The sequence below is a fragment of the Bubalus bubalis genome, chromosome 9 (assembly GCF_019923935.1).
Source record: "Bubalus bubalis isolate 160015118507 breed Murrah chromosome 9, NDDB_SH_1, whole genome shotgun sequence".
Lineage (NCBI taxonomy): Eukaryota > Metazoa > Chordata > Mammalia > Artiodactyla > Bovidae > Bubalus > Bubalus bubalis.
This window is the reverse complement of record NC_059165.1, coordinates 27,112,698-27,133,433: the sequence shown is the minus strand read 5'-3', so window position 1 is coordinate 27,133,433 and position 20,736 is coordinate 27,112,698. Positions and strand designations below refer to the sequence as shown.

Here is a 20,736-nt window from a genome sequence, read left to right as displayed (position 1 = left end):
GCTTTAATGTAATGCTTTACTTTTTGGTGGCTCAGCAGTAAAGAATCCGTCTGCCAATGCAAGAGATGCATGTTTGATCCCTGGGTCAGAAAGATTCGCTGGAGAAGGAAATGGCAACCCACTCCAGTATTCTTACCTGGAAAATAAGATGGACAGAGGAGCCTGAAGGGCTACAGTTCATGAGGTTGCAAAGAGTTGGACACAACTGAATAACTGATCAACAATTCTTGCATATCTGATCATCCTGGACAAGGTCCCTTCTGCTCAAGAACAGTCTTAGTATTAAGCCTTGTCATTTGATAGGGAATTAAGGGGACCACATCTGAACAGTGAACTTAATTTTATTTAAGCAGTATTCTAAAGGAGATCAGTCCTGGGTGTTCTTTGGAAGGAATGATGCTAAAGCTGAAACTCCAGTACTTTGGCCACCTCATATGAAGAGTTGACTCATTGGAAAAGACTCTGATGCTGGGAGGGACTGGGGGCAGGAGGAGAAGGGGACGACAGAGGATGAGATGGCTGGATGGCATCACCGACTCGATGGACATGAGTTTGGGTAAACTATGGGAGTTGGTGATGGACAGGGAGGCCTGGCGTGCTGCAATTCACGGGGTCACAAAGAGTTGGACACGACTGAGAGACTGAACTGAACTGATGGAAACCCATAGGACCTTTCAGTATTAGTACCAAGCAGGTTTGTGTGGGATTTGGCTATAATAATACAAGAGGTTTGCTGGAAAAGTTAAGATGATACCTTTCATCTGTGTGAAAACTTAAACATTAAAGAAACATGATTTAATTTCATGTTACCCTTAGACTTTTTTCTCCAAGGTTGTTTAATGTATTCCAAGTAAGTATGGGAAAAAATTTAAAGTAAACTTTTCTGTTTGAATGTCAGTAACCCAAATTGTTTTAGATGTTCTTGCATTCAAGTCATTGCACCAGTAATAGACTCTTGCACTCAAGAATCCATTTTTAAATACCGAAATATCCAGAAACTGTCTTCCACATTGAAAATTCAGAAGGGATGGAAATATTAACAAATATGTTCCTTTTTATTGGACTATAAAGTGCATGAGAAGGACTTCAGCAAGAAAATTAAAAACCTTTTTTAAATGTAGCTGTGTATGTAGTTTAAATATATAAATCTATTCAAGGATACTACAGACTCCTGGCACTGCTAACCAGATGAACCAAATAAATTATACTTTGAATCATAGTAGATTTGGGGATAATACTATTGCTGATTTAGTTACACTACAGATATACTCCTTTTGTTGCTGTTGTTGATAACTTTGCAAAATATAGGAAATAGGAATTGGTAGGTGTTTACAATCTGAAGTCAACTGTATCAGAGCAAAGATGAGTTAAATGTCTTTTCTTGAGATAATGCATTTATGGGGTTTGACACAAAGAAAAATAGCTAAGATTCTACAACTCAGAAGAATCAAGAGATACTGCAGTAACACAAAATTGACTTTTAATGTTTGTTTACCAGTTCATTGTATCTTACAGAAAATGAAAACATTTTTTTTTTTTTTTGTAATACAGATATGGTTCTTCTCAGATTTGTACTCAGTAGGTATTAAATGCCTTTAAATACTGACTTCCTTTTAATCAGGTGGCTTAATGACTTGTATTTTTCATTTCTTTCATTGTACATCATTGCTGCGCTGGCAGTAGTGAGCTACGGTACAGTGAACTTCTCAACACAACTATGTCGGTTATCCACTGATCATTCTTTATGTATTCTATGCTGAGAATGAATAAGTGATTCCCTTTTCATCCTTCCCTCCTTAGTGGTCAACTACTCCTTGAGACCACCATGTTCTTTGGAGCACTGAAATCAAGAAACCCAGTATGGCTGCCAGCAACCAAATTGGAATCTCCTTTGAGACTACTTCTAATTGCCAAAATAATAAGCAACTATATTATTGCATAAAATAAAACTTTAACAGGTACCGGCCCCCTTTCTATGAAAGAAAGTTTAAATTTACAAATACCATATTTGACTAGAAATTACTGTGATAAAACATGGCAGCAGTTGGTAAAAGATGGCTTCCAGTGTTAATGTAACTAACTTGTTTTCATTCTTATACTGCCTTTTATAGGTATCATTTCTTTTGTCTATTTTTTCAAATGTAGGCTTGTCAGTGAAATATGCAGATATACTTTGTTCCTTAAATGGGCCAAGTGTTAATTATGAACGAAATGATCAAAGCAAGATTTCCTAACCAGACTCCCATCTCATCCCTCTGTTGTTCTTAGTACCCAAGTCTGAGAAGCAATTGTTGAATTAGCCAGTGTTAGCCAGTGTTGTACCAACTTTCCGTTAGGAATTGTGTTAGTATAACCTTTTTTTCTCCAGACACTCTCAGTGAAATATCTTGAGGAATGAAATAGGAAAATAGATATTTGGTGAAAATGGCAAAATAAGAATATTAAAAAGAAACTCTTATTCAAGGAGGAGTCCAAAAGGGTATGGGAATTCTGATCCTTTGGGAGAAGTCAGAAGATAAAAATTCTGCCCAGCAGTATTCATTCTGTTAAGATTTTTTTTTTTTCCAAGCATGGAAAAATGGTGTGCAGTCAGTATAGACTTTAGTCAGCTAACAGTCACTCCAAAGATTTTTATCAGCACCAATTCCTATACTAGTAAGTATTCAAAAGTTAAGAAATGTTACTATACTTAATATTATAAAGGTAGAGTTTTGCAGCAATAACTGAAATTTGTATATCTGCTTCAATAGAAATTTCTTTCCACTTGTACTTTCAATAAGATTCTTGTAATGTGAGTAATAATCATTCAAGTATGGATTTCCTCCAGTGAACTGACCTCACTTTTGAGGTACTAGAGTCACTGTTTTGGAGATAGTCCCTCTTTAAATAATATATTCATATTATCTTAGACCATTCAGGTATTTTTAATTTAGAAGTTTGAATTCTATTTGTATCAGCAGTGTTTGAGTTAAACTACACAATCTCTTTGGATTTATATTTTTGTACAATTTGCATATCCAACCTACTGTAAAAATGTGCATGCATACATTCTCATCTTTTAATAGCAAAGCATCTGAAAATTTCCAGATATGCTTTTGACAGATGAAATGATCTACTTTTATTTACAATATTCTGCCTAGATAATATATGAGTATAGTTATGGTTTCATGGACTTCCGATTGTCCTATACCTTCCATACACATAACTCTACATTTATAGAGTAAATTTATTAGAATTATTACAGAGCTTTGAAGGCAACCACAATCAATTCAGGAAACAGATTTATTTACTCATGTTCATGGGAGGAAAATCTACATAAAAACATTCATGAAAGCATATCAGCTATGTCATACTTGGATTATTATCCTAAATCCCATTTATTAGAACTCATTGTCAAACAATGGGAAACCATGAAATGTAATTTGAATACAAATATTGGTCCCTGTGGGGTTTCAACACTCATAAAAATATAGGAAAACCGAGCTTTATTTAAGATTGGAGCTGCTAATGGGGAAAGTTGTTTTTTTGAAGCTGGTCTTACCCTTTCATATAAAGCCCTGAAGATTTTAGTGTAAACTCTTTGACAGCTTCAGCATTTCATTTAAGCCTGATGATGATCAGCAAGAAAGTGACATCCATCACTGTTCACATTTTCTATATGGAGAAAGGTTAAAACTACTTTGTTGACTTTTTTACCCAAACACAGGCACCAGTTGGACTTCCTAGTCTATATACAAATAGGAATAATAAGAATTCTGAAAGTTGGGTTCTTATTTCTTGGTTAGGCAAGTATAGTTATTTATTCCTTCAATGATTTGAATTTTTGTCATGTCATGTAAATAAGGAAATATTAAATATTTTAAAGTTAATTTTATAGGACAATAACACTTCATAGGCTAACATAAAATCAAGCTGCTAAATTTTACAATTTTTCTGTCCAGCAGTTTATCTATATAACTGCCCTGAGTAGATGCTAAATGCTGCTTAGCAAACGGCCCTTAGAATTTAAATATAATTCAGTAAAGCTACTCAAAAGAAAACAGTTCTTCTCAGGCATGTATAATTTTAATTAGAAGAAGGTAGGAATCTCTCATTGGTTAAATATGATCTGCTGATTTTAGTTTCATACTTCATATAAATGGGGGTCTTAAGGGGTTTTGACTGTGCTTGTTATACATTGGAGTCCATCTGATTTTTTTTTTTTTTTGGTCAAAAAGGCAGGATTTTCAAGAGTAAAATATTCTGACTATTGGAGCTTTGAAATATTTTAGAAAAGAGTAGATTGTTTCCTTGCAAAACTAAGTGTTGTGCAGCCTCTCGGAGCCTCAGTTTATGTAAAGAAGCCTATATTTCAAATCTGTTGCTCTAATCTGTTTATTGTAGTGCATTTCAAAATTGTACAAACGTGTAAAATTTGTGCTTGTGGCAGCTGCTGCTCCGAGTAGCTTTACTTTCCTTAGTTTAATCCTAGCAATCCTCAAGCTATTGCATGCCCCGATCATGAAAGGATACTTCATTGGGATGATGTAGCCTAAACAGTTTGGCTCTAAAACCTCCATATGTAGTGCTTCCCTTAAAATTATATTAATTTATAATATATATTGAATGATAATAGCTTTACAAAAACAAATTAATGAATTGGTCTTTATGAAAATGACTCTTTACAGTAAGTAAGTAAAAAAGGGTTATCACAGTTTTGGTAACTTGCATGAGTTCATATTGGAAAAAAAAAACAAAAAACCTTTCACTTCACATGTTCTTAATGACTTTCAAACTGACGTGCTTTAGGGGCACGCTCAGTTGTATGCTCTGAAGCAGTAGACACCATACAGCTTATGCTTTTTGTCTGGGAAACCCACGAAGCGCACTGCAGCCTCGCTAGGACTGCAGCGCCTTCTTGGCCTAGAGATGGGGTAGCGGACACTGCCGTCTGCCAACCAGCCTGCATCGCAACGGTCATATCCCAGAAGTTTCCAGGCAGCGAATATCTGGCCCACTTTAGCAATTTGAGCACCATCATTGAGACAAGCCTGCACTGCTTCGTCGTAGGTCAGCTTGGTGGGGTGGATCAGGTAGTAAAATCGGCCTGCAGAGAGAAGGAAAGAGGGTCAGTGGGCCTGTCTGGAGCTCAGCCCAAGAGAGATGGAAAGAGCCCCAAATGGAAGTGTTTCTCAATGCAGGGGGATATTGAGCAGTGTCTGCAGAGGTTCTGAAACATAGGCTAGTCAGTTAAAGGCAGTAACCCTAGATCTCTCTCCATTAAATTAGTTTTTTCCTTGCCCCTTAGTGTGTGTTCAGACATGCCCTTTTAGAGCGGTGAAAAAGAAAGGGGAAATGACAGATGCAGTCTCTGTTAGCCAATTAGTGGCTAAAAGGGCCCTTCTGTGGCATTAGAGAAGACAGAATTCCATGTTAAAAGCAAGAGCTATTTAAATTCTAGCTGTAGCAAGACTGAAGCCCAGCACAAGTTTCTGGAGAGGCAAAATTTGAATGTGAAAGGATCAAAAAACATTCCTGACAGAAAAGTCCATTTAAAAAAAAATCAAAAGCCCTCAAGTCCTTTTCATTACAGGTATCAATAAGGCATTATTCTTATTCAAAGACTACAGTATGAAAATGCAAAACATACAGGAAGTCACTTGCCATAGATAGTACGGACTTAGAATGTGAACCCAGTCTGTTCACTCACTAGCAGAGAGGAAAGGAGTTAGTTGTTTTTTCCAACTGCCCTCTGTAGGAGCTCGGACACCTAACCATTTCTTGATTTCACAAAAAAGAGCAAGTTAGCCTCAACCACTTACCTCAGTAGTGTTCATTACCGAGATTCCTTCAATTTGTACTAAATATGCATAAAAAGTATAAAATATGACACCAACTAACTAAAGTCATAGGCACCTACCAGTGCAAGATTTTCTCAGACTTTTAGTTTCAGGTAGAATAGGATCAGACTCTTATCAGGTTACACTTTGTCATGTGATACCCTCCTGAAAAGTGAAAGTCGCTCAGTCGTGTCCAACTCTTTGGGAGCCCATATAAAATACTGGAGTGGGTAGCCTTTCCCTTCTCCAGGGGATCATTCCCAACCCAGGGATCAAACCCAGGTCTCTCACATTGCAGCCGGATTCTTTACCAGCTGAGCCACAAGGGAAGCCCAAGAAGACTGGAGTGGGTAGCCTATCCCTTCTCCAGGGGATCTTCCCGACCCAGGAATTGAACCAGGGTCTTCTGCATTGCAGGTGGATTCTTTACCAACTGAGCTATCAAAGAAGCCCTGATACCCTCCTGCCTCCCTTCAAATATAGATTATTGAAGTCTAAATTAGTGCTTGTCAGTTCTTTCTAGACTAAAAGGGTATAATTTGGAGAACAGGTAGTGGTCATGAGAGCATTAATAGAAGGTTATTTCTATCACCTGTACCTGAGGCTGGCAAACTATAGCATGTGAGTTCAATGAGGTTTTATTAGAACACAGCCACACCCATTTGTTTAAGATTGTTCATGGTGGCTTTTGTGTTGTAGTATGGTTTTTCCAGTGGTCATGTATGGATGTGAGAGTTGGACTGTTAAGAAGGCTGAGCGCCGAAGAATTGATGCTTTTGAACTGTGGTGTTGGAGAAGACTCTTGAGAGTCCCTTGGACTGCAAGGAGATCCAACCAGTCCATTTTGAAGGAGATCAGCCCTGGGATTTCTTTGGAAGGAATGATGCTAAAGCTGAAACTCCAGTACTTTGGCCACCTCATGCAAAGAGTTGACTCATTGGAAAAGACTCTGATGCTGGGAGGGATTGGGGGCAGGAGGAGAAGGGGACGACAGAGGATGAGATGGCTGGATGGCATCACTGACTCATTGGACATGAGTCTGAGTGAACTCTGGGAGTTGGTGATGGACAGGGAGGCCTGGCGTGCTGCGATTCATGAGGTCACAAAGAGTTGGACACGACTGAGCGACTGGACTGAACTGAACTGAACTGATACAAAGCTACATGAAGTAGTTGCAACAGAGAGCATATGGCCCACAAAGCCAAACATATTTACTGTCTAACCTTTTGTTGATCCTTGATCCCTTTCTGTTTTCCCCATAGCATATCAACAGGCACCTAAAATGTAAAATAATCGGACCTGGGCCAGCTTCATGGGTTTGCAACCTGCACAGTTACACTGGGCCTCATGCTTGATTTAATGTTTTACTGTGTCATCTTAAAATTCTTAATAATTTTTTTTTAACAAGGAGCCCACATTTTCATTTTGCACTAGGCCCCACTGTCACATCACTGGTTCTGGAAGAAGCAAGATAGGGTTGGGAGTTGTGCTGGATTCAACTAATCAGTCATCAGTACTGATGCAACCTGGATCTCTCACTTCTGCTTTTGCCTCCAATGTTATTTCTACTTAATTTTCTTGCAAAGTTCTCTTAATCAGAGCTCTCTCTTTATCCAAGCTCTCTATCCTAAGCTTTGCTGATGATCTATGAATAAATTGACATTGTAATTTAAAGAAAAGCATGACACTGACGCCATCCTTACTTCAGTGGAAAGATCTGTATCCTATGGAGGGCACACAGTGGCAGCAGCATCTTTGGCAGTAAGAAAAAGACTCCATAAAACATGACAAACTATTTCACAGCAACAGTTGGATGCAATAAACCCAAAGGATCATGGAAATGTGTACTTTTGCTTGGTATCTGTGTGGATTTTTAAACATTATGATATTACAGAGCTTGTTATAATACTTCAAAGATTTTTCTTTTTTTAAGTAGATAAGATTAAAATTTTAATGTCATATCATAGTATGTATTGGTCTCTGGGATAGCAAACAAGGTAGTATGGTTAATATCTTACCATTGAAATTGGATGTAAAACAGAAGACATCATATCTGCTTTTATCTTTGTCCCAAAACCCATAGTTCCTGACACCAGGGACTGTGTTCTGGCCTCCACAGGGTTCTCTGGGTTTTGTGATGGGATATTGCACAGACCCATCACTGAGCCAGCCAGCGTTGCACCAGTCCAGCCCACTCCGCCAGGCATCATACAGCTGATCAAAGGAGGCAATCACAGCATCCTGGTCCAGACAAGCCTGCTGTGCCTCATGAAAATTGAGATTGTAGCGCCCCAATCGTGGAAAATAAGGGAATACTACACCTGTCCAAAGGAGAAAGCAAGGACTCATTAGTGGCACAAATAGTAAGAACTATAAGCAAATCCCACTTGAGTGGGGAAAACAGAATCACCATCAGATGAAGTAGCAGCTTTTTGTTCAAGTTGCAGTGTTTTCTAATGGTCCCATTTCCCTTCAAGCCTCTCAGCTCTGAGCGTTTCACAATGAGCTATTTGGTCTGGTAACTTCAGTGATTTACCTGTTTTGCTAAGCATTCAACTCAAGCCTCATAATTCTCCTTTCTGAAATGATTCATCTGCAAATTATAGTTTTCAAGTTGCCCTCCCGGTGAACTTACCTTTTGCATATCTAACAAAAACCTAATTAAGAAGTCTTATTTCATATTAATAGGGTAATTTTTTACAGTGAGGCACTTCCATAAAAAGCATTCTGGCTCTCTTATTCATTTGTCTCTGCTTTTACTGTAGCTTAACTTAATTTCATTTTTTTTTCTCTCCTTAAACAATACGACTAAAATAAGAGCTTTCATTTTTAAATATTTCTATTACTATTTTTCAGCTTCTGTATTCATGCATTGCAAACTGAAACTAAGCTTTTCTAAACATTGATATTGCAAATAGAAAACAAAAGCCTTTAGAAGCTTGTCCTATACAAGGTAGGTACAAAATAGACATCTGCCAAAGAAATATTTTAGAGGACAAAAACCCTTAGTAAATGTAGCACTTGGTGAAGATTTGGTGCTTGACTTTGCCTGGGAATGTGCAACAGTTTTCCAAAGCATTTCTTTAGGTTGGTTCAAATCAGATTATTATGGGAGGTGACTGAGCTGTCTCACAACTTTCTGCACAGTTTCTTTAAAGAATAAGCGTTGCATCATAAAAAAACAAAGTTGTATCATTTGTTGGACTTTATGAAGGACCACTGAGTCAAAATGTCTCCTCCATGGTTGCTAAAAGAAAATTAATTTTGCCTTGAATTTTTTATTATAATGAGTAATAATTCATATTTTAGCATGTGGAATGTAAAAAACTGTCTGACTCACACAGTAATTTGGTGGATTATACCAAATGTGCTCTTTTACGAGACTGCAGACCCTGTGCAAGATGGGTGCACAATCTACTAATAGTGTAACCAGTTGCACAGGAAATGTTTTCTTTTATCAGTTGTCCTGGAATATTCTACAGGAAGAAATTTCAAGAGCCTAAATCAAGTCGTGTCCACTGAAGGCCTCTGCAGGACACATTTGTCCCTGCAGGGCAATCCAGCTGGCACCATCCACTAGAGGCAGAGATCCAGGAAGGCTTCCTGATCTCATCCTGCCTTCTCAGGTTCTTGGCTGAGAGATCTGTAAGCTGAATTGGAGCCAAAAGTAAGGAGGAAAAGACTCTCTTGGTTGCCTTTGCCCCCTGTAGAGATGGGGGGATGCGGGTGGGGACAGCCTGGAGGCGACTCCTTCTAAGAAGGGCTGTACCCAGGCATCCAACTAAGAGCCCAGTCAGCGCTGAGAAGGAGAGCTTTAGTGTTCTCAGTCCCCTCACGCTTTGCATCCTCTTTTCTCAGCAAGCCCAGGAATGCCAATGGAAAGGAAAATATTTAATTTTTCCAGTAGAGCTTTCCTTGGCAGCTAGACCTTAAGTGAGAGAAAATCTCAACGTATACAAACCTAAATTCAACCATTTAGGTTGAATTCCATTTCTCAAATAGCTCGAGATGGTAACAGTGGAGAAAGCAGGCTATTTTAATTTGTAATAGTTTTAAAGACTTAGGCAACCTCTCAAGTTTTAATTCACCAGACTGATTTGGTGAACTCCCGTAGGCATTGGGGAAATTTTTTGTTTAGTCATTTGTCCTTGATTAGCCATTGAATTATGTTTGATTTAGTTCCCCAAACAATGTAATATATTTTTGAGTTCCTTTTACATTTAACATAATTTTACGCAATCATTTCTCAAAGTCAAAGTGTAACCCTATATTAAAATTTCACTCTTTTTCAATGGTGAGAGTAAATGGTCAACTTACAGTAACTCAAAAAATTTACTTAGCAGATTTTTAATCAATGTTTGATGCTGGAAAGAACAAATTCCAAGTAAATCAAGGTCAATTTCCACATCCTCACCAACATTTTAAAAGTTTCACTGTATTGTACACATTTCAACAATCAGATGTTTTGTACAAGTGGGGGCATTTCTGGAACATGTTTGTTAGTATTTTATTTATTTACTCATTTTACTTCCAGCTAGTTAAAATTTCAACATCTAAGACTATAACTGCAGAAACTTTCTTGGCTCTGTGGAAAAATGTGCAATTCCTACAGTTGAATTATGGAGCAAATAGTGATTACTTTCATCCAGCATTACAAAAATAAGAAAAGTTAAACTTTCATGAGTGAGAAAGGGTATATGATTATTTTCCAAGTATGATTATTTTATACTTATATGTCAAAATATAATCAAAAGCTCTTTACTTTTCCCTGAAAGGCTGGTATGCATTACTACTAAGGGGATTAATAAGAAATATCCATCACGTGGAAAAGGATAATATCAAGTGATGTGAGTAGTTTGGTGAATTGAAATGTTTTAAAAGCGCATTCTTTAAGACTTACAATTGCACAGTCCAGTTCATCTTAGTTGTTGGCAAATATCAATTTGTTGGTTATGTGAAAGGTTTTCATGCCATGGTGCATATTAAAGCTAAAGGAAATTTCAGTAACTCCATAAAGTAAATATTTTTAATAATAAAAAGGTAGAGGCCATGCACACACTTGTACTTTCCACAGTATCTCTCAGAATGCCTTTCAGTGTTACATACATATATGAAATTAGCTTTCTATTTCTAAAAGTTCTGAGATCATATTTTTTGTGAATTGGCCCCATTTTCATTAGTACAAATATCATGCTTTTCATATCATTATCTATATATTTATAAATTGCTCAAATGAATTCTGTATGCCAAGCTACTCATGAATTTCTGGGGACACTCTCCTTGTTATATAAGGCTTATCTTTTGCTGGATGTTGTTTCTAGCAATGTGGGTAATTTGGTAGTAATCAGAGGGCTTTACCCTATCCAAGATTCTACATGAAAAAAATTATGCTTCCACAGCTAATTCCAACTCATATGTAGGTCAGTTTTTCAAAAGGGTTTACTTTTTAAAAAAAATCCGTGTGATTTGAAAAACATACTTTAAAATACAACTAAGAGCAGGCATTATACTGAGTACTCTAGGATACCTTGAGTTTGGGGTGTGGTGTCTTTCTGCAAAGAGTCTATGATTGTATGTGTGTATACACACACACACACACACACACACACATACATATAAAAATCTGACTCCAAGACAGAATGCTGCTGCTGGTGCTGCTAAGTTGCTTCAGTCGTGTCCAACTCTGTGCGACCCCATAGATGGCAGCCCACCAGGCTCTCCCATCCCTGGGATTCTCCAGGCAAGAATACTGGAGTGGGTTGCCATTGCCTTCTCCGCCAAGACAGAACAGAATCTTATAAATACAAACCATACAATTTTGGCATCTTGAAGTAGAACGATTTTTTTTCTAATTGGGAAAATTCTTTGAACAACATAGCATTTAATCTTGTATTAAAGGGCCAATATGATTAAAGACATTGTACAATTACAGTTGGAAAGGCAGCTTAATTATGACATTTAAAATGATACACTTCCTTAGTCTTATTTATGCATGTTAGAAGATTGACAAGGAGCTTAAGCAGAACTTGCCTGATGTGGTGATGACCCTATGTAAGGATGTAATTGGTAGTGAAAAAAGGTCAGAACCTGGAATAAGAGCTAATAAATGATAACCACAAGGTATCTCTTCTGCTGCATGTGGTTTACCATAGCCTTCCAATTCTTATGTATATAATGGCTGCACTGTGAGCATTTACCCAAGACTCAGATGACCATTATATCTACTACTGTTGGCAGGAATCCCTTAGAAGAAATGGAGTAGCCATCATGGTCAACAAAAGAGTCCGAAATGCAGCACTTGGATGCAATCTCAAAAATGACAGAATGATCTCTGTTCGTTTCCAAGGCAAACCATTCAATATCACAGTAATCCAAGTCTATGCCCCAACCAGTAACGCTGAAGAAGCTGAAGTTGAACAGTTCTATGAAGACCTACAAGACCTTTTAGAACTAACACCCCAAAAAGATGTCCTTTTCATTATAGGGGACTGGAATGCAAAAGTAGAAAGTAAGAAACACCTGGAGTAACAGGCAAATTTGGCCTTGGAATACGGAATGAAGCAGGGCAAAGGTTAATAGAGTTTTGCCAAGAGAAGGCACTGGTCCTAGCAAACACCCTCTTCCAACAACACAAGAGAAGACTCTACACATGGACATCACCAGATGGTCAACACTGAAATCAGATTGATTATATTCTTTGCAGCCAAAGATGGAGAAGCTCTATACAGTCAGCAAAAACAAGACCAGGAGCTGACCGTGGCTCAGATCATGAACTCCGTATTGCCAAATTCAGACTGAAATTGAAGAAAGTAGGGAAAACCACTAGACCATTCAGGTATGACCTAAATTAAATCCTTTATGATTATACAGTGGAAGTGAGAAATAGATTTAAGGGACTAGATCTGATAGATAGAGTACCTGATGAACTATGGACTGAGGTTCGTGACATTGTACAGGAGGCAGGGATCAAGACCATCCCCATGGAAAAGATATGCAAAAAAGCAAAATGGCTGTCTGGGGAGGCCTTACAAATAGCTGTAAAAAGAAGAAAAGTGAAAAGCAAAGGAGAAAAGGAAAGATATAAGCATCTGAATGCAGAGTTCCAAAGAATAGCAAGGAGAGATAAGAAAGCCTTCTTCAGCGATCAATGCAAAGAAATAGAGGAAAATAACAGAATGGGAAAGACTAGAGATCTCTTCAAGAAATTTAGAGATACCAAGGGAACACTTCATGCAAAGATGGGCTCGATAAAGTACAGAAATGGTATGGACCTAACAGAAGCAGATGATATTAAGAAGAGGTGGCAAGAATACACAGAAGAACTGTACCAAAAAGATCTTCACGACCCAGATAATCACGATGGTGTGATCACTCACCTAGAGCCAGACGTTCTGGAATGTGAAGTCAAGTGGGCCTTAGGAAGCATCACTACAAACAAAGCTAGTGGAGGTGATGGAATTCCAGTTGAGCTATTTCAAATCCTGAAAGATGATGCTGTGAAAGTGCTTCACTCAATATGCCAGCAAATGTGGAAAACTCAGCAGTGGCCACAGGACTGGAAAAGGTCAGTTTTTATTCCAATCCCAAAGAAAGGCAATGCCAAAGGATGCTCAAACTACTGCACAATTGCACTCATCTCACATGCTAGTAAAGTAGTGCCCAAAATTCTCCAAGCCAGGCTTCAGCAATGCATGAACCATGAGCTTCCAGATGTTCAAGCTGGTTTTAGAAAAGGCAGAGGAACCAGAGATCAAAGTGCCAACATCCTCTGGATCATCGAAAAAATAAGAAAGATCCAGAAAAACATCTATTTCTGCTTTATTGACTATGCCAAAGCCTTTGACTGTGTGGATCACAATAAACTGTGGAAAATTCTGAAAGGGATGGGAATACCAGACCACCTGACAGGCCTCTTGAGAAACCTGTATGCAGGTCAGGAAGCAACAGTTAGAACTGGACATGGAACAACAGACTGGTTCCAAATAGGAAAAGGAGTCCGTCAAGGCTGTATATGTAACCCTGATTATTTAACTTATATAAAGAGTACATCATGAGAAATGCTGGGCTGGATGAAGCACAAGCTGAAATCAAGATTTTGGGGAGAAATATTGATAACCTCAGATATGCAGATGACACGACATTTATGGCAGAAAGTGAAGAAGAACTAAAGAGCCTGTTGATGAAATGAAAAGGAGAGTGAAAAAGTTGGCTTAAAGCTCAACATTCAGAAAACGATCATGGCATCTAGTCCCATCACTGCAGGGCAAATAGATGGGGAAACAGTGGAAACTGGCTGACTTTATTTTTTGGGGCTCCAAAATCACTGCAGATGGTGAATGCAGTTGAAATTAAAAGATGCTTACTCCTTGGAAGGAAAGTTATGACCAACCTAGACAACATATTAAGAACAGAGACATTACTTTGCCAACAAGGTCCATCTAGTCAAGGCTATGGTTTTTCCAGTGGTCATGCATGGATGTGAGAGTTGGACTGTGAAGAAGGCTGAGCGCCGAAGAATTGATGCTTTTGAACTGTGGTGTTGTAGAAGATTCTTGAGAGTCCCTTGGACTGCAAGGAGATCCATCCAGTCCATTCTAAAGGAGATCAGTCCTGGGTGTTCATTGGAAGGACTGATGCTGAGGCTGAAACTCCAATACTTTGGCCACCTCATGTGAAGAGTTGACTAATTGGAAAAGACTCTGATGCTGGGAGGGGTTGGGGGCAGGAGGAGAAGGGGACGACAGAGGATGAGATGGCTGGATGGCATCACCGACTCGATGGATGTGAGTTTGAGTGAACTCTGGGAGTTGGTGATGGACAGGGAGGCCTGGTGTGCTGCAATTCATGGGGTCGCAAAGAGTCAGACACGACAGAGTGACTGAATTGAACTGAGGTGGAAATTGTCAAGTCCCTCATAGTGTCTGTTCTTAGCAATCATGGTTCGTCAGATTTTATTCTATGAATGCACTGTAGCTATCGTTAAAATTCTTGTAGTTTTATTTTAAAATGAATTCTTATCTCACATTGAAATATATAGATAAAAAATGCCCTGGATTTTTCCAGAAAATTATTCAGTGGGAGTAGATAAAGCAGGCTAAAGTAAGATTGGCTATCTGATGACACTTTTTGAAGCTGGATGATTATATATAGAGACACGTTATACTCTTCATCATAATCATTCTCCTTTTTCAAATTTTTGAAATTGGTGATAATGAAAAGTTAAAAAATTTTATCCCACCCTATTGCCATGCTGAGCCTTAAATCAGTCAAACTGGATGCTAACTACCTGTGGCATCTGTTACTCATATTTTGGCCTTTGAAAAGTTTCTCCTTCAACCTTTGATGTTCTCTTTCCCATTTTGTCATGCTCTCTATGCTATGAAGGTACGAAGTTCACCTCTCATGGTCCATATCAAGTGTCTCTTCCTTTAGAGTGCTTTCCATTGCATGGCCCTTCCTTTGCATGCAGACTTTTTTGTATTGAAAGTATAAACCCATTGTATCAAACATTCACTCACTTATAAACTATTTACTGGAGAAGGGAATGGCAAACCAGAATTCTTGCCTTGAGAACCCCATGAACAATATGAAAAGGCAAAAAAATATGACACTGAAAGATGAACTCCCCAGGTCAATAGGTGCCCAATATGCTTCTGGAGAAGAGTGGAGAAACAACTCCAGAAAGAATGAAGAGACAGAGCCAAAATGAAAACAGTGCTGAGCTGTGGATATGACTGATGACAGAAGTAAAGTCTGATGCTGTAAAGAACAATATTGCATAGGAACCTGGAATCTTAGGTCCATGAATCAAGGCAAATTGGAAGTGGTCAAACAGGAGATGGCAAGAGTGAACCTTGACACTTTAGGAATCAGTAAACTAAAATGGAATGGGTGAATTTAACTCAGATGACCATTATATTCCATTTAGCAGATGAAAAGTGAAGTTGGACAAGTTTGCAAATATTTAAAAAAAAATGTGATTAGAGTTACAGTAGAAATCTGTGGTCTGAGAACATCATAGCTGGGGGTGGAGGGGATCAGGCTCAGGGTAGCATTGGTCTTTGATCTTATTTTTAAAGGATTGCATTGTCTCCAGTTGTTCAGAAATGGATTCATGTAGATAATGTTAAATGTGGAAATGTCAGTCACTTTAAGGCAGATCCTCTGGTTAATGACTGTTTCTACTCTTCCTATAGTACACAAGAAGATGGAAAAACACTGTGCAATGAAGGGGATTTAGCAGCTGTAATAGACACACCAATTAACGCAGTATGACTAAAAGACAGTCCCTTGATCATCTTCCAAATAACTCTGGGGCCTTTAAGAATCTTTAGAAAGCTTCAGAAGAACTGAGGTTGTCAAACACCAGTGCCTTTCTGAAACCTCTACTCTTTTACCCCAACAGAAACTTTCTCCTTACTGGAAACCCCCAGATCATAGTAGATAAAAACAATGACTTCATTGAGTGCCCTTGGAATCAAATTCTAGTCCTAACTCTTACTCCTAACCATGTTACCTTTGGAAAGGAGTTTTCCCAAAGTTTCAGCTGTCCAGGGGCATTACTGAAAGTGAGCAAAATAAATATGGATATGATTAGAGCAATTTGTACCTACTTACTTTAACAAGTTCCATCTTATTTTAAAGTACTTACTTTTGAAAGTTTCTTAGAATCTTTAATGGATTGTAAAATTGTTGATTGAAAGGAACCATGTTTTAGAATTTTTTGTTTCTCATGGTACAAAAACAGCACTTTAAAAAATATTCATCAATTAAATTGGTCTCTTGGGCACATTTACTTAACTCATATGCATATGAATTATATGGTAAAGAAGTAGCCTGAAAGCATGGAAAACATGGAGATTTGGGAAGGTGCAGGGCTTGTATAGGAAAAATTACTCTTCTTACAATTCCCCTTCAACGTATCTAAGTATGTCTTAAAGGAAGTCTCAGTTTGACTATCAAGTGTATTATCCTCTAAAATGTGCTAAATCTCTTTTTCAAAGGGACAGCAGGCTTCATACTCAAAGCCATCATCAAGCAGTTATAATTTAGAAAGACCTTATATTCATTGTACTTATTTTTCTGGTTTCCTTCAATTTCTGGCAGGTTATTTTGTTTTCTATTTATTTAAAATTTATTTTTAAGTAAGCGTAAGGAGATAACAAACATGGGCATATGAGTTACTTAAGTTTAGGAAATACTGTGGTATATAAACATGGACTTTAAGAAGAAAAACTACCAACTGATAATATAGTTCAAACTATTGTTCATAGATTGGAAGCCAATGTGCAATACGGATAAGTAACTTGATCTGGTTACAAAACATATACTGACAAAGCTGGGATGAACCTAAGCATCTCAGTCCTCCTAGTTTCCATTGCCTGATGCCCCTTTGATAAAAGAAAGTGACCCTCAATTAATATTTGATGATTACTGTCTTCTCTAAGCCAACTGCTTCTTTCATCTTTAATAATGCCAGTGTTCATGGATATTAAAGTGAATCAATAAACACTCTAAGTATAAGGTGGCGTGCAATCAGGAGCCAAGAACTACAAGTAAGAAAAGGTCACAAAGATGCACACTACAACATCAAGCAATGTATCAGACACACAAAGCTGATAAATCTGTGTGCATGTAATGGTACTCTATCAGATTCAGAAGGTCAACATCTTCAGTGGTATGCTAGTGGACAAAATAGATATTTTTCCAAAAGCCACAAATCTGTCCTAGAATGTAAAAGGAACTTACAGCAAACACACATCTATGGTTTACGTAAGGAATGACTATTCCATTAATGCAGTCAAAATTTGTTCTCTCATGTAAAGAAATGCTCAAATTCATGAATGAAGAGTGTCTAGAGATATATCATCAACTAAGGAGAAGTGTAGAGGGCTTTGGTAGAGGCAAGATGGTACATTTTATTGTTTAGCTTTGCAAACATTTTGTTCTTTGAACCTACTAAGAGTGTTTGTTGAGAGTGTTAAGTTGCTTAGTCGTGCCTGACTCTTGGTGACCCCATGGACTGTAGCCTGCCAGACTCCGCTGTCCATGAGATTATCCAGGCAAGAATACTGGAGTGGGTTGCCATTCCCTTCTCCAGGGGATCTCCCTACCCAGGGATCGAACCCGGCTCTTCCACATTGCAGGCGGATTCTTTACTCTCTGAGCCACCAGGGAAGCTGAACCTACTGCAAGTATTGCATATTCAGAAATAAAACTCCCTCCAAAATTCCTTGACCATTTGCTATTCAGTATCTAGGAGACTCTGGACCATTAAAAAATTTACTTCTTTACAAGAATATTTAAATAAATCTAGAGGTTATTTTTTGTTAAATTAAGTTTTCACAGTTATTTTACAGAATACAACTAAATTTATTTTAGTTAGCAGATGTCCTTCACAAACTTGCCATTATTTTGAAATGGAGACAATTTTAAAAGCATAATAAAAAGCCTCCACTCTGCATTTCTTAATAACTATGTAATGAGATTTAAATTTTGAATGGCATAAGGCAGTTCCTGAATATTGTTAATTCAGTTACAGTGCACATTTCTTCTACTTGCAAATAGCTTCAATTTTGCATATAACCATTGTGTATAAATTTCAAATGTGAAAGCTTGATTTGTAGACAGACTGCAAATTACAGAAAAACATGCTTTACATGGACTTTTGGTTTCTCACATCCGCACTGGGGTAATCACTGGACATTACTTGTCATGAAAAAAAAAGCAATGAGTAATTATCATTCCTAAGTTTAACACGATACTTACCTTGTAAATCTAGTGCTACCACAGCAGTATCATCTTCTAATCCTTCAATCACCTCACACTTATATCTCCCATAATCCTCTAGAGTAAGGTCTGTGATCACCAGAGAAGCATCATTATCGCTGCCTCCTTTCAGAAACACTCTACCATGGTAGCCTCCATAGGTTTTCTTGTGGTATCCCATGGAAACAAAGACATCCACTTCCTTGAGGTAATCTGAAGTTAGCTTGGTCCACTTAATCCGGATTTTGTGGGTTCCTGAGCCAAATGCTGTAGGGTCTCGGTAAAATTTACACGGCAGTGTAACATTGCCACCTCTACGTGAGAACACCTTGGCTTGTTCCGCTTCCACCAGTAGACGGGGGCCATTTTCTGCTATAATTGAAAAAAAGAGAAAAAATTAATATGCTTTTAGACTTTCATAATATGAAACATACTACCTATACAGGGTATCTGGTGAAGAGTAGCATGGAAGATAAGCTTCTCTGCCTTGTTGAGCAGTGACCTCCTTTGAATCACAGAGAAAGGTACCTCTAGTACCTAGTGGGGTTCTACAAGGTACGCATGTCTTTTAAGCCACTGAAGAAAGGGAAAGTTGTACATGACAATCAATGAGAAATACTGGCTATAAGATTCTATAGTCATCTGAAGTTTGAGGAAGTCATCATATATTCCATTTTTTTCTATATTTAAATATAAAAATGTAGAAATAAGACCAAGAGAAGTGATGGGGAACCATAATTATTTCATCGATATAAACCCCAAAATTCAAATTGTATAAATTGATCTTTCCTCAGCTGAACTTTCTAATCCAATAAGTCTGTATTGTATTTAGGGGAAAGTTTATGGCAACAGAGTAACGTTCATTGAACTGTTCTGGTCAAAGAACTTAGAATGTTCTCCCATCTCTGCCTTCAGATACATACCTGTGATATAACCATTCTGGAGCATTTCAAGCAACACGTATGTATTTTATTTTCACACAAAGGCTAGACCTCAGAAAGGCATTTTTAGTGGATGTTTTTTCAAAAGCTCCAGATTTTGAAATATATTCCTCAAACTTTGAATGGTAAAAGTGTATCCAAAGTTATATTTCTTTTCTAATTAACCAGATAGTTGTTTCTTTATTCCCTTAAATCTCCTTCTACTGTCCCTCTGCTTTTTCTGTGTCTTGGTTTACAGAATCTTCTCACTTCACTTCTGCCTTGACTTGCCCTTTAGCTTCCTTCCTCCAAGGACTTTATTGCCTTCCCAAGAGCACCGTGATATCCCTAGCCTGCCAAGTCAGCAGGGCTGCCAGGCTCTGGATAGCCAGCTGTTATTTTCAGATCTTGGTTTTCTCTGGGGTTCCCCCTGGTTCGCTCATTGTGCTTTTGACCTTGATGAGCTCTCTTGAGAATGTGCAAGCTTTGAAAATGAGAAAGCGCTACAAGAACTCCTGGATGCACATACCCTCTCATCTACACACAGCTTTCAAAGGCTGCCAAAGCTGCCTTTCAGGCAGTCTTTCCTCCTTTAGGCTGGAGGTTCTGAATCAACTGTGGTCATGAATCATTAATGGTATACAGGTCATCAGGCAGAGTAGTTGGTCATCTCCAGACAGACCTCAAAACTTAGTTATTTAATGGCATATGTAACTTTCAGATTTTAAAATAAAGTGTCCAAGAATGGACACACTGGTTCCATTTTTATTATAAAGCAATCAAAATATTAAAAAATATGTATATTTATGTTAGCTCTAATCTTCAGAAACAGAATAGTTTAAAGCCATCAGTGCCCTACCTTGAATAGTTTTAAAAACATGAAAGGATAGTGGCTTAATTATCCAGCTTAAAAAATTCTGGCTTAAAAAATCCAGCTTATTAAGCATTTCCTTTGATTCTCTTCATCTTCTTATTTAGGCCCATAGATTCATAATACATAACAGGTAAATCTATTCAGCTCTACTGTATGTATGATACTCCCCCTGCAATATCCTCAATGACCACATCCATGTTCTACTTAAATATTTCTAGTGTCTTCTTTCTGGGAGGAGGAAAAAGTGCTGTTTAGTAAGTTGCTCAGCAATGCCTGAGGCCCTACATGGATCTACCCAGTACCTTGGGAGGATGCCTGGAGCTGGGTCTTTCCATGATGGGACTTGAGACATGAC

General features: G+C 38.0%; 1 protein-coding gene and 1 long non-coding RNA gene across 3 annotated transcripts in view; one reads left to right on the top strand and one right to left on the bottom strand.

The window, feature by feature from the left end:
- Positions 1-20,736, top strand: part of LOC102416306 — an 84,820-nt gene that overhangs the window by 40,098 nt on the left and 23,986 nt on the right. The window lies entirely within an intron of this gene.
- HAPLN1 (hyaluronan and proteoglycan link protein 1) overlaps positions 1,464-20,736 on the bottom strand; it is an 81,959-nt gene continuing 62,686 nt past the window's right edge. For both annotated transcript variants that reach the window (XM_025292251.3, XM_006053105.4), the window contains 3 exons: positions 18,588-18,959; positions 7,838-8,140; positions 1,464-5,086 (listed from right to left, as the gene is read on the bottom strand). In XM_025292251.3, coding sequence (XP_025148036.1) covers positions 4,797-5,086; positions 7,838-8,140; positions 18,588-18,959 — 965 coding nt within the window. In that variant the 3' untranslated portion in view covers positions 1,464-4,796. The remainder of the gene's footprint in view (positions 5,087-7,837; positions 8,141-18,587; positions 18,960-20,736) is intronic.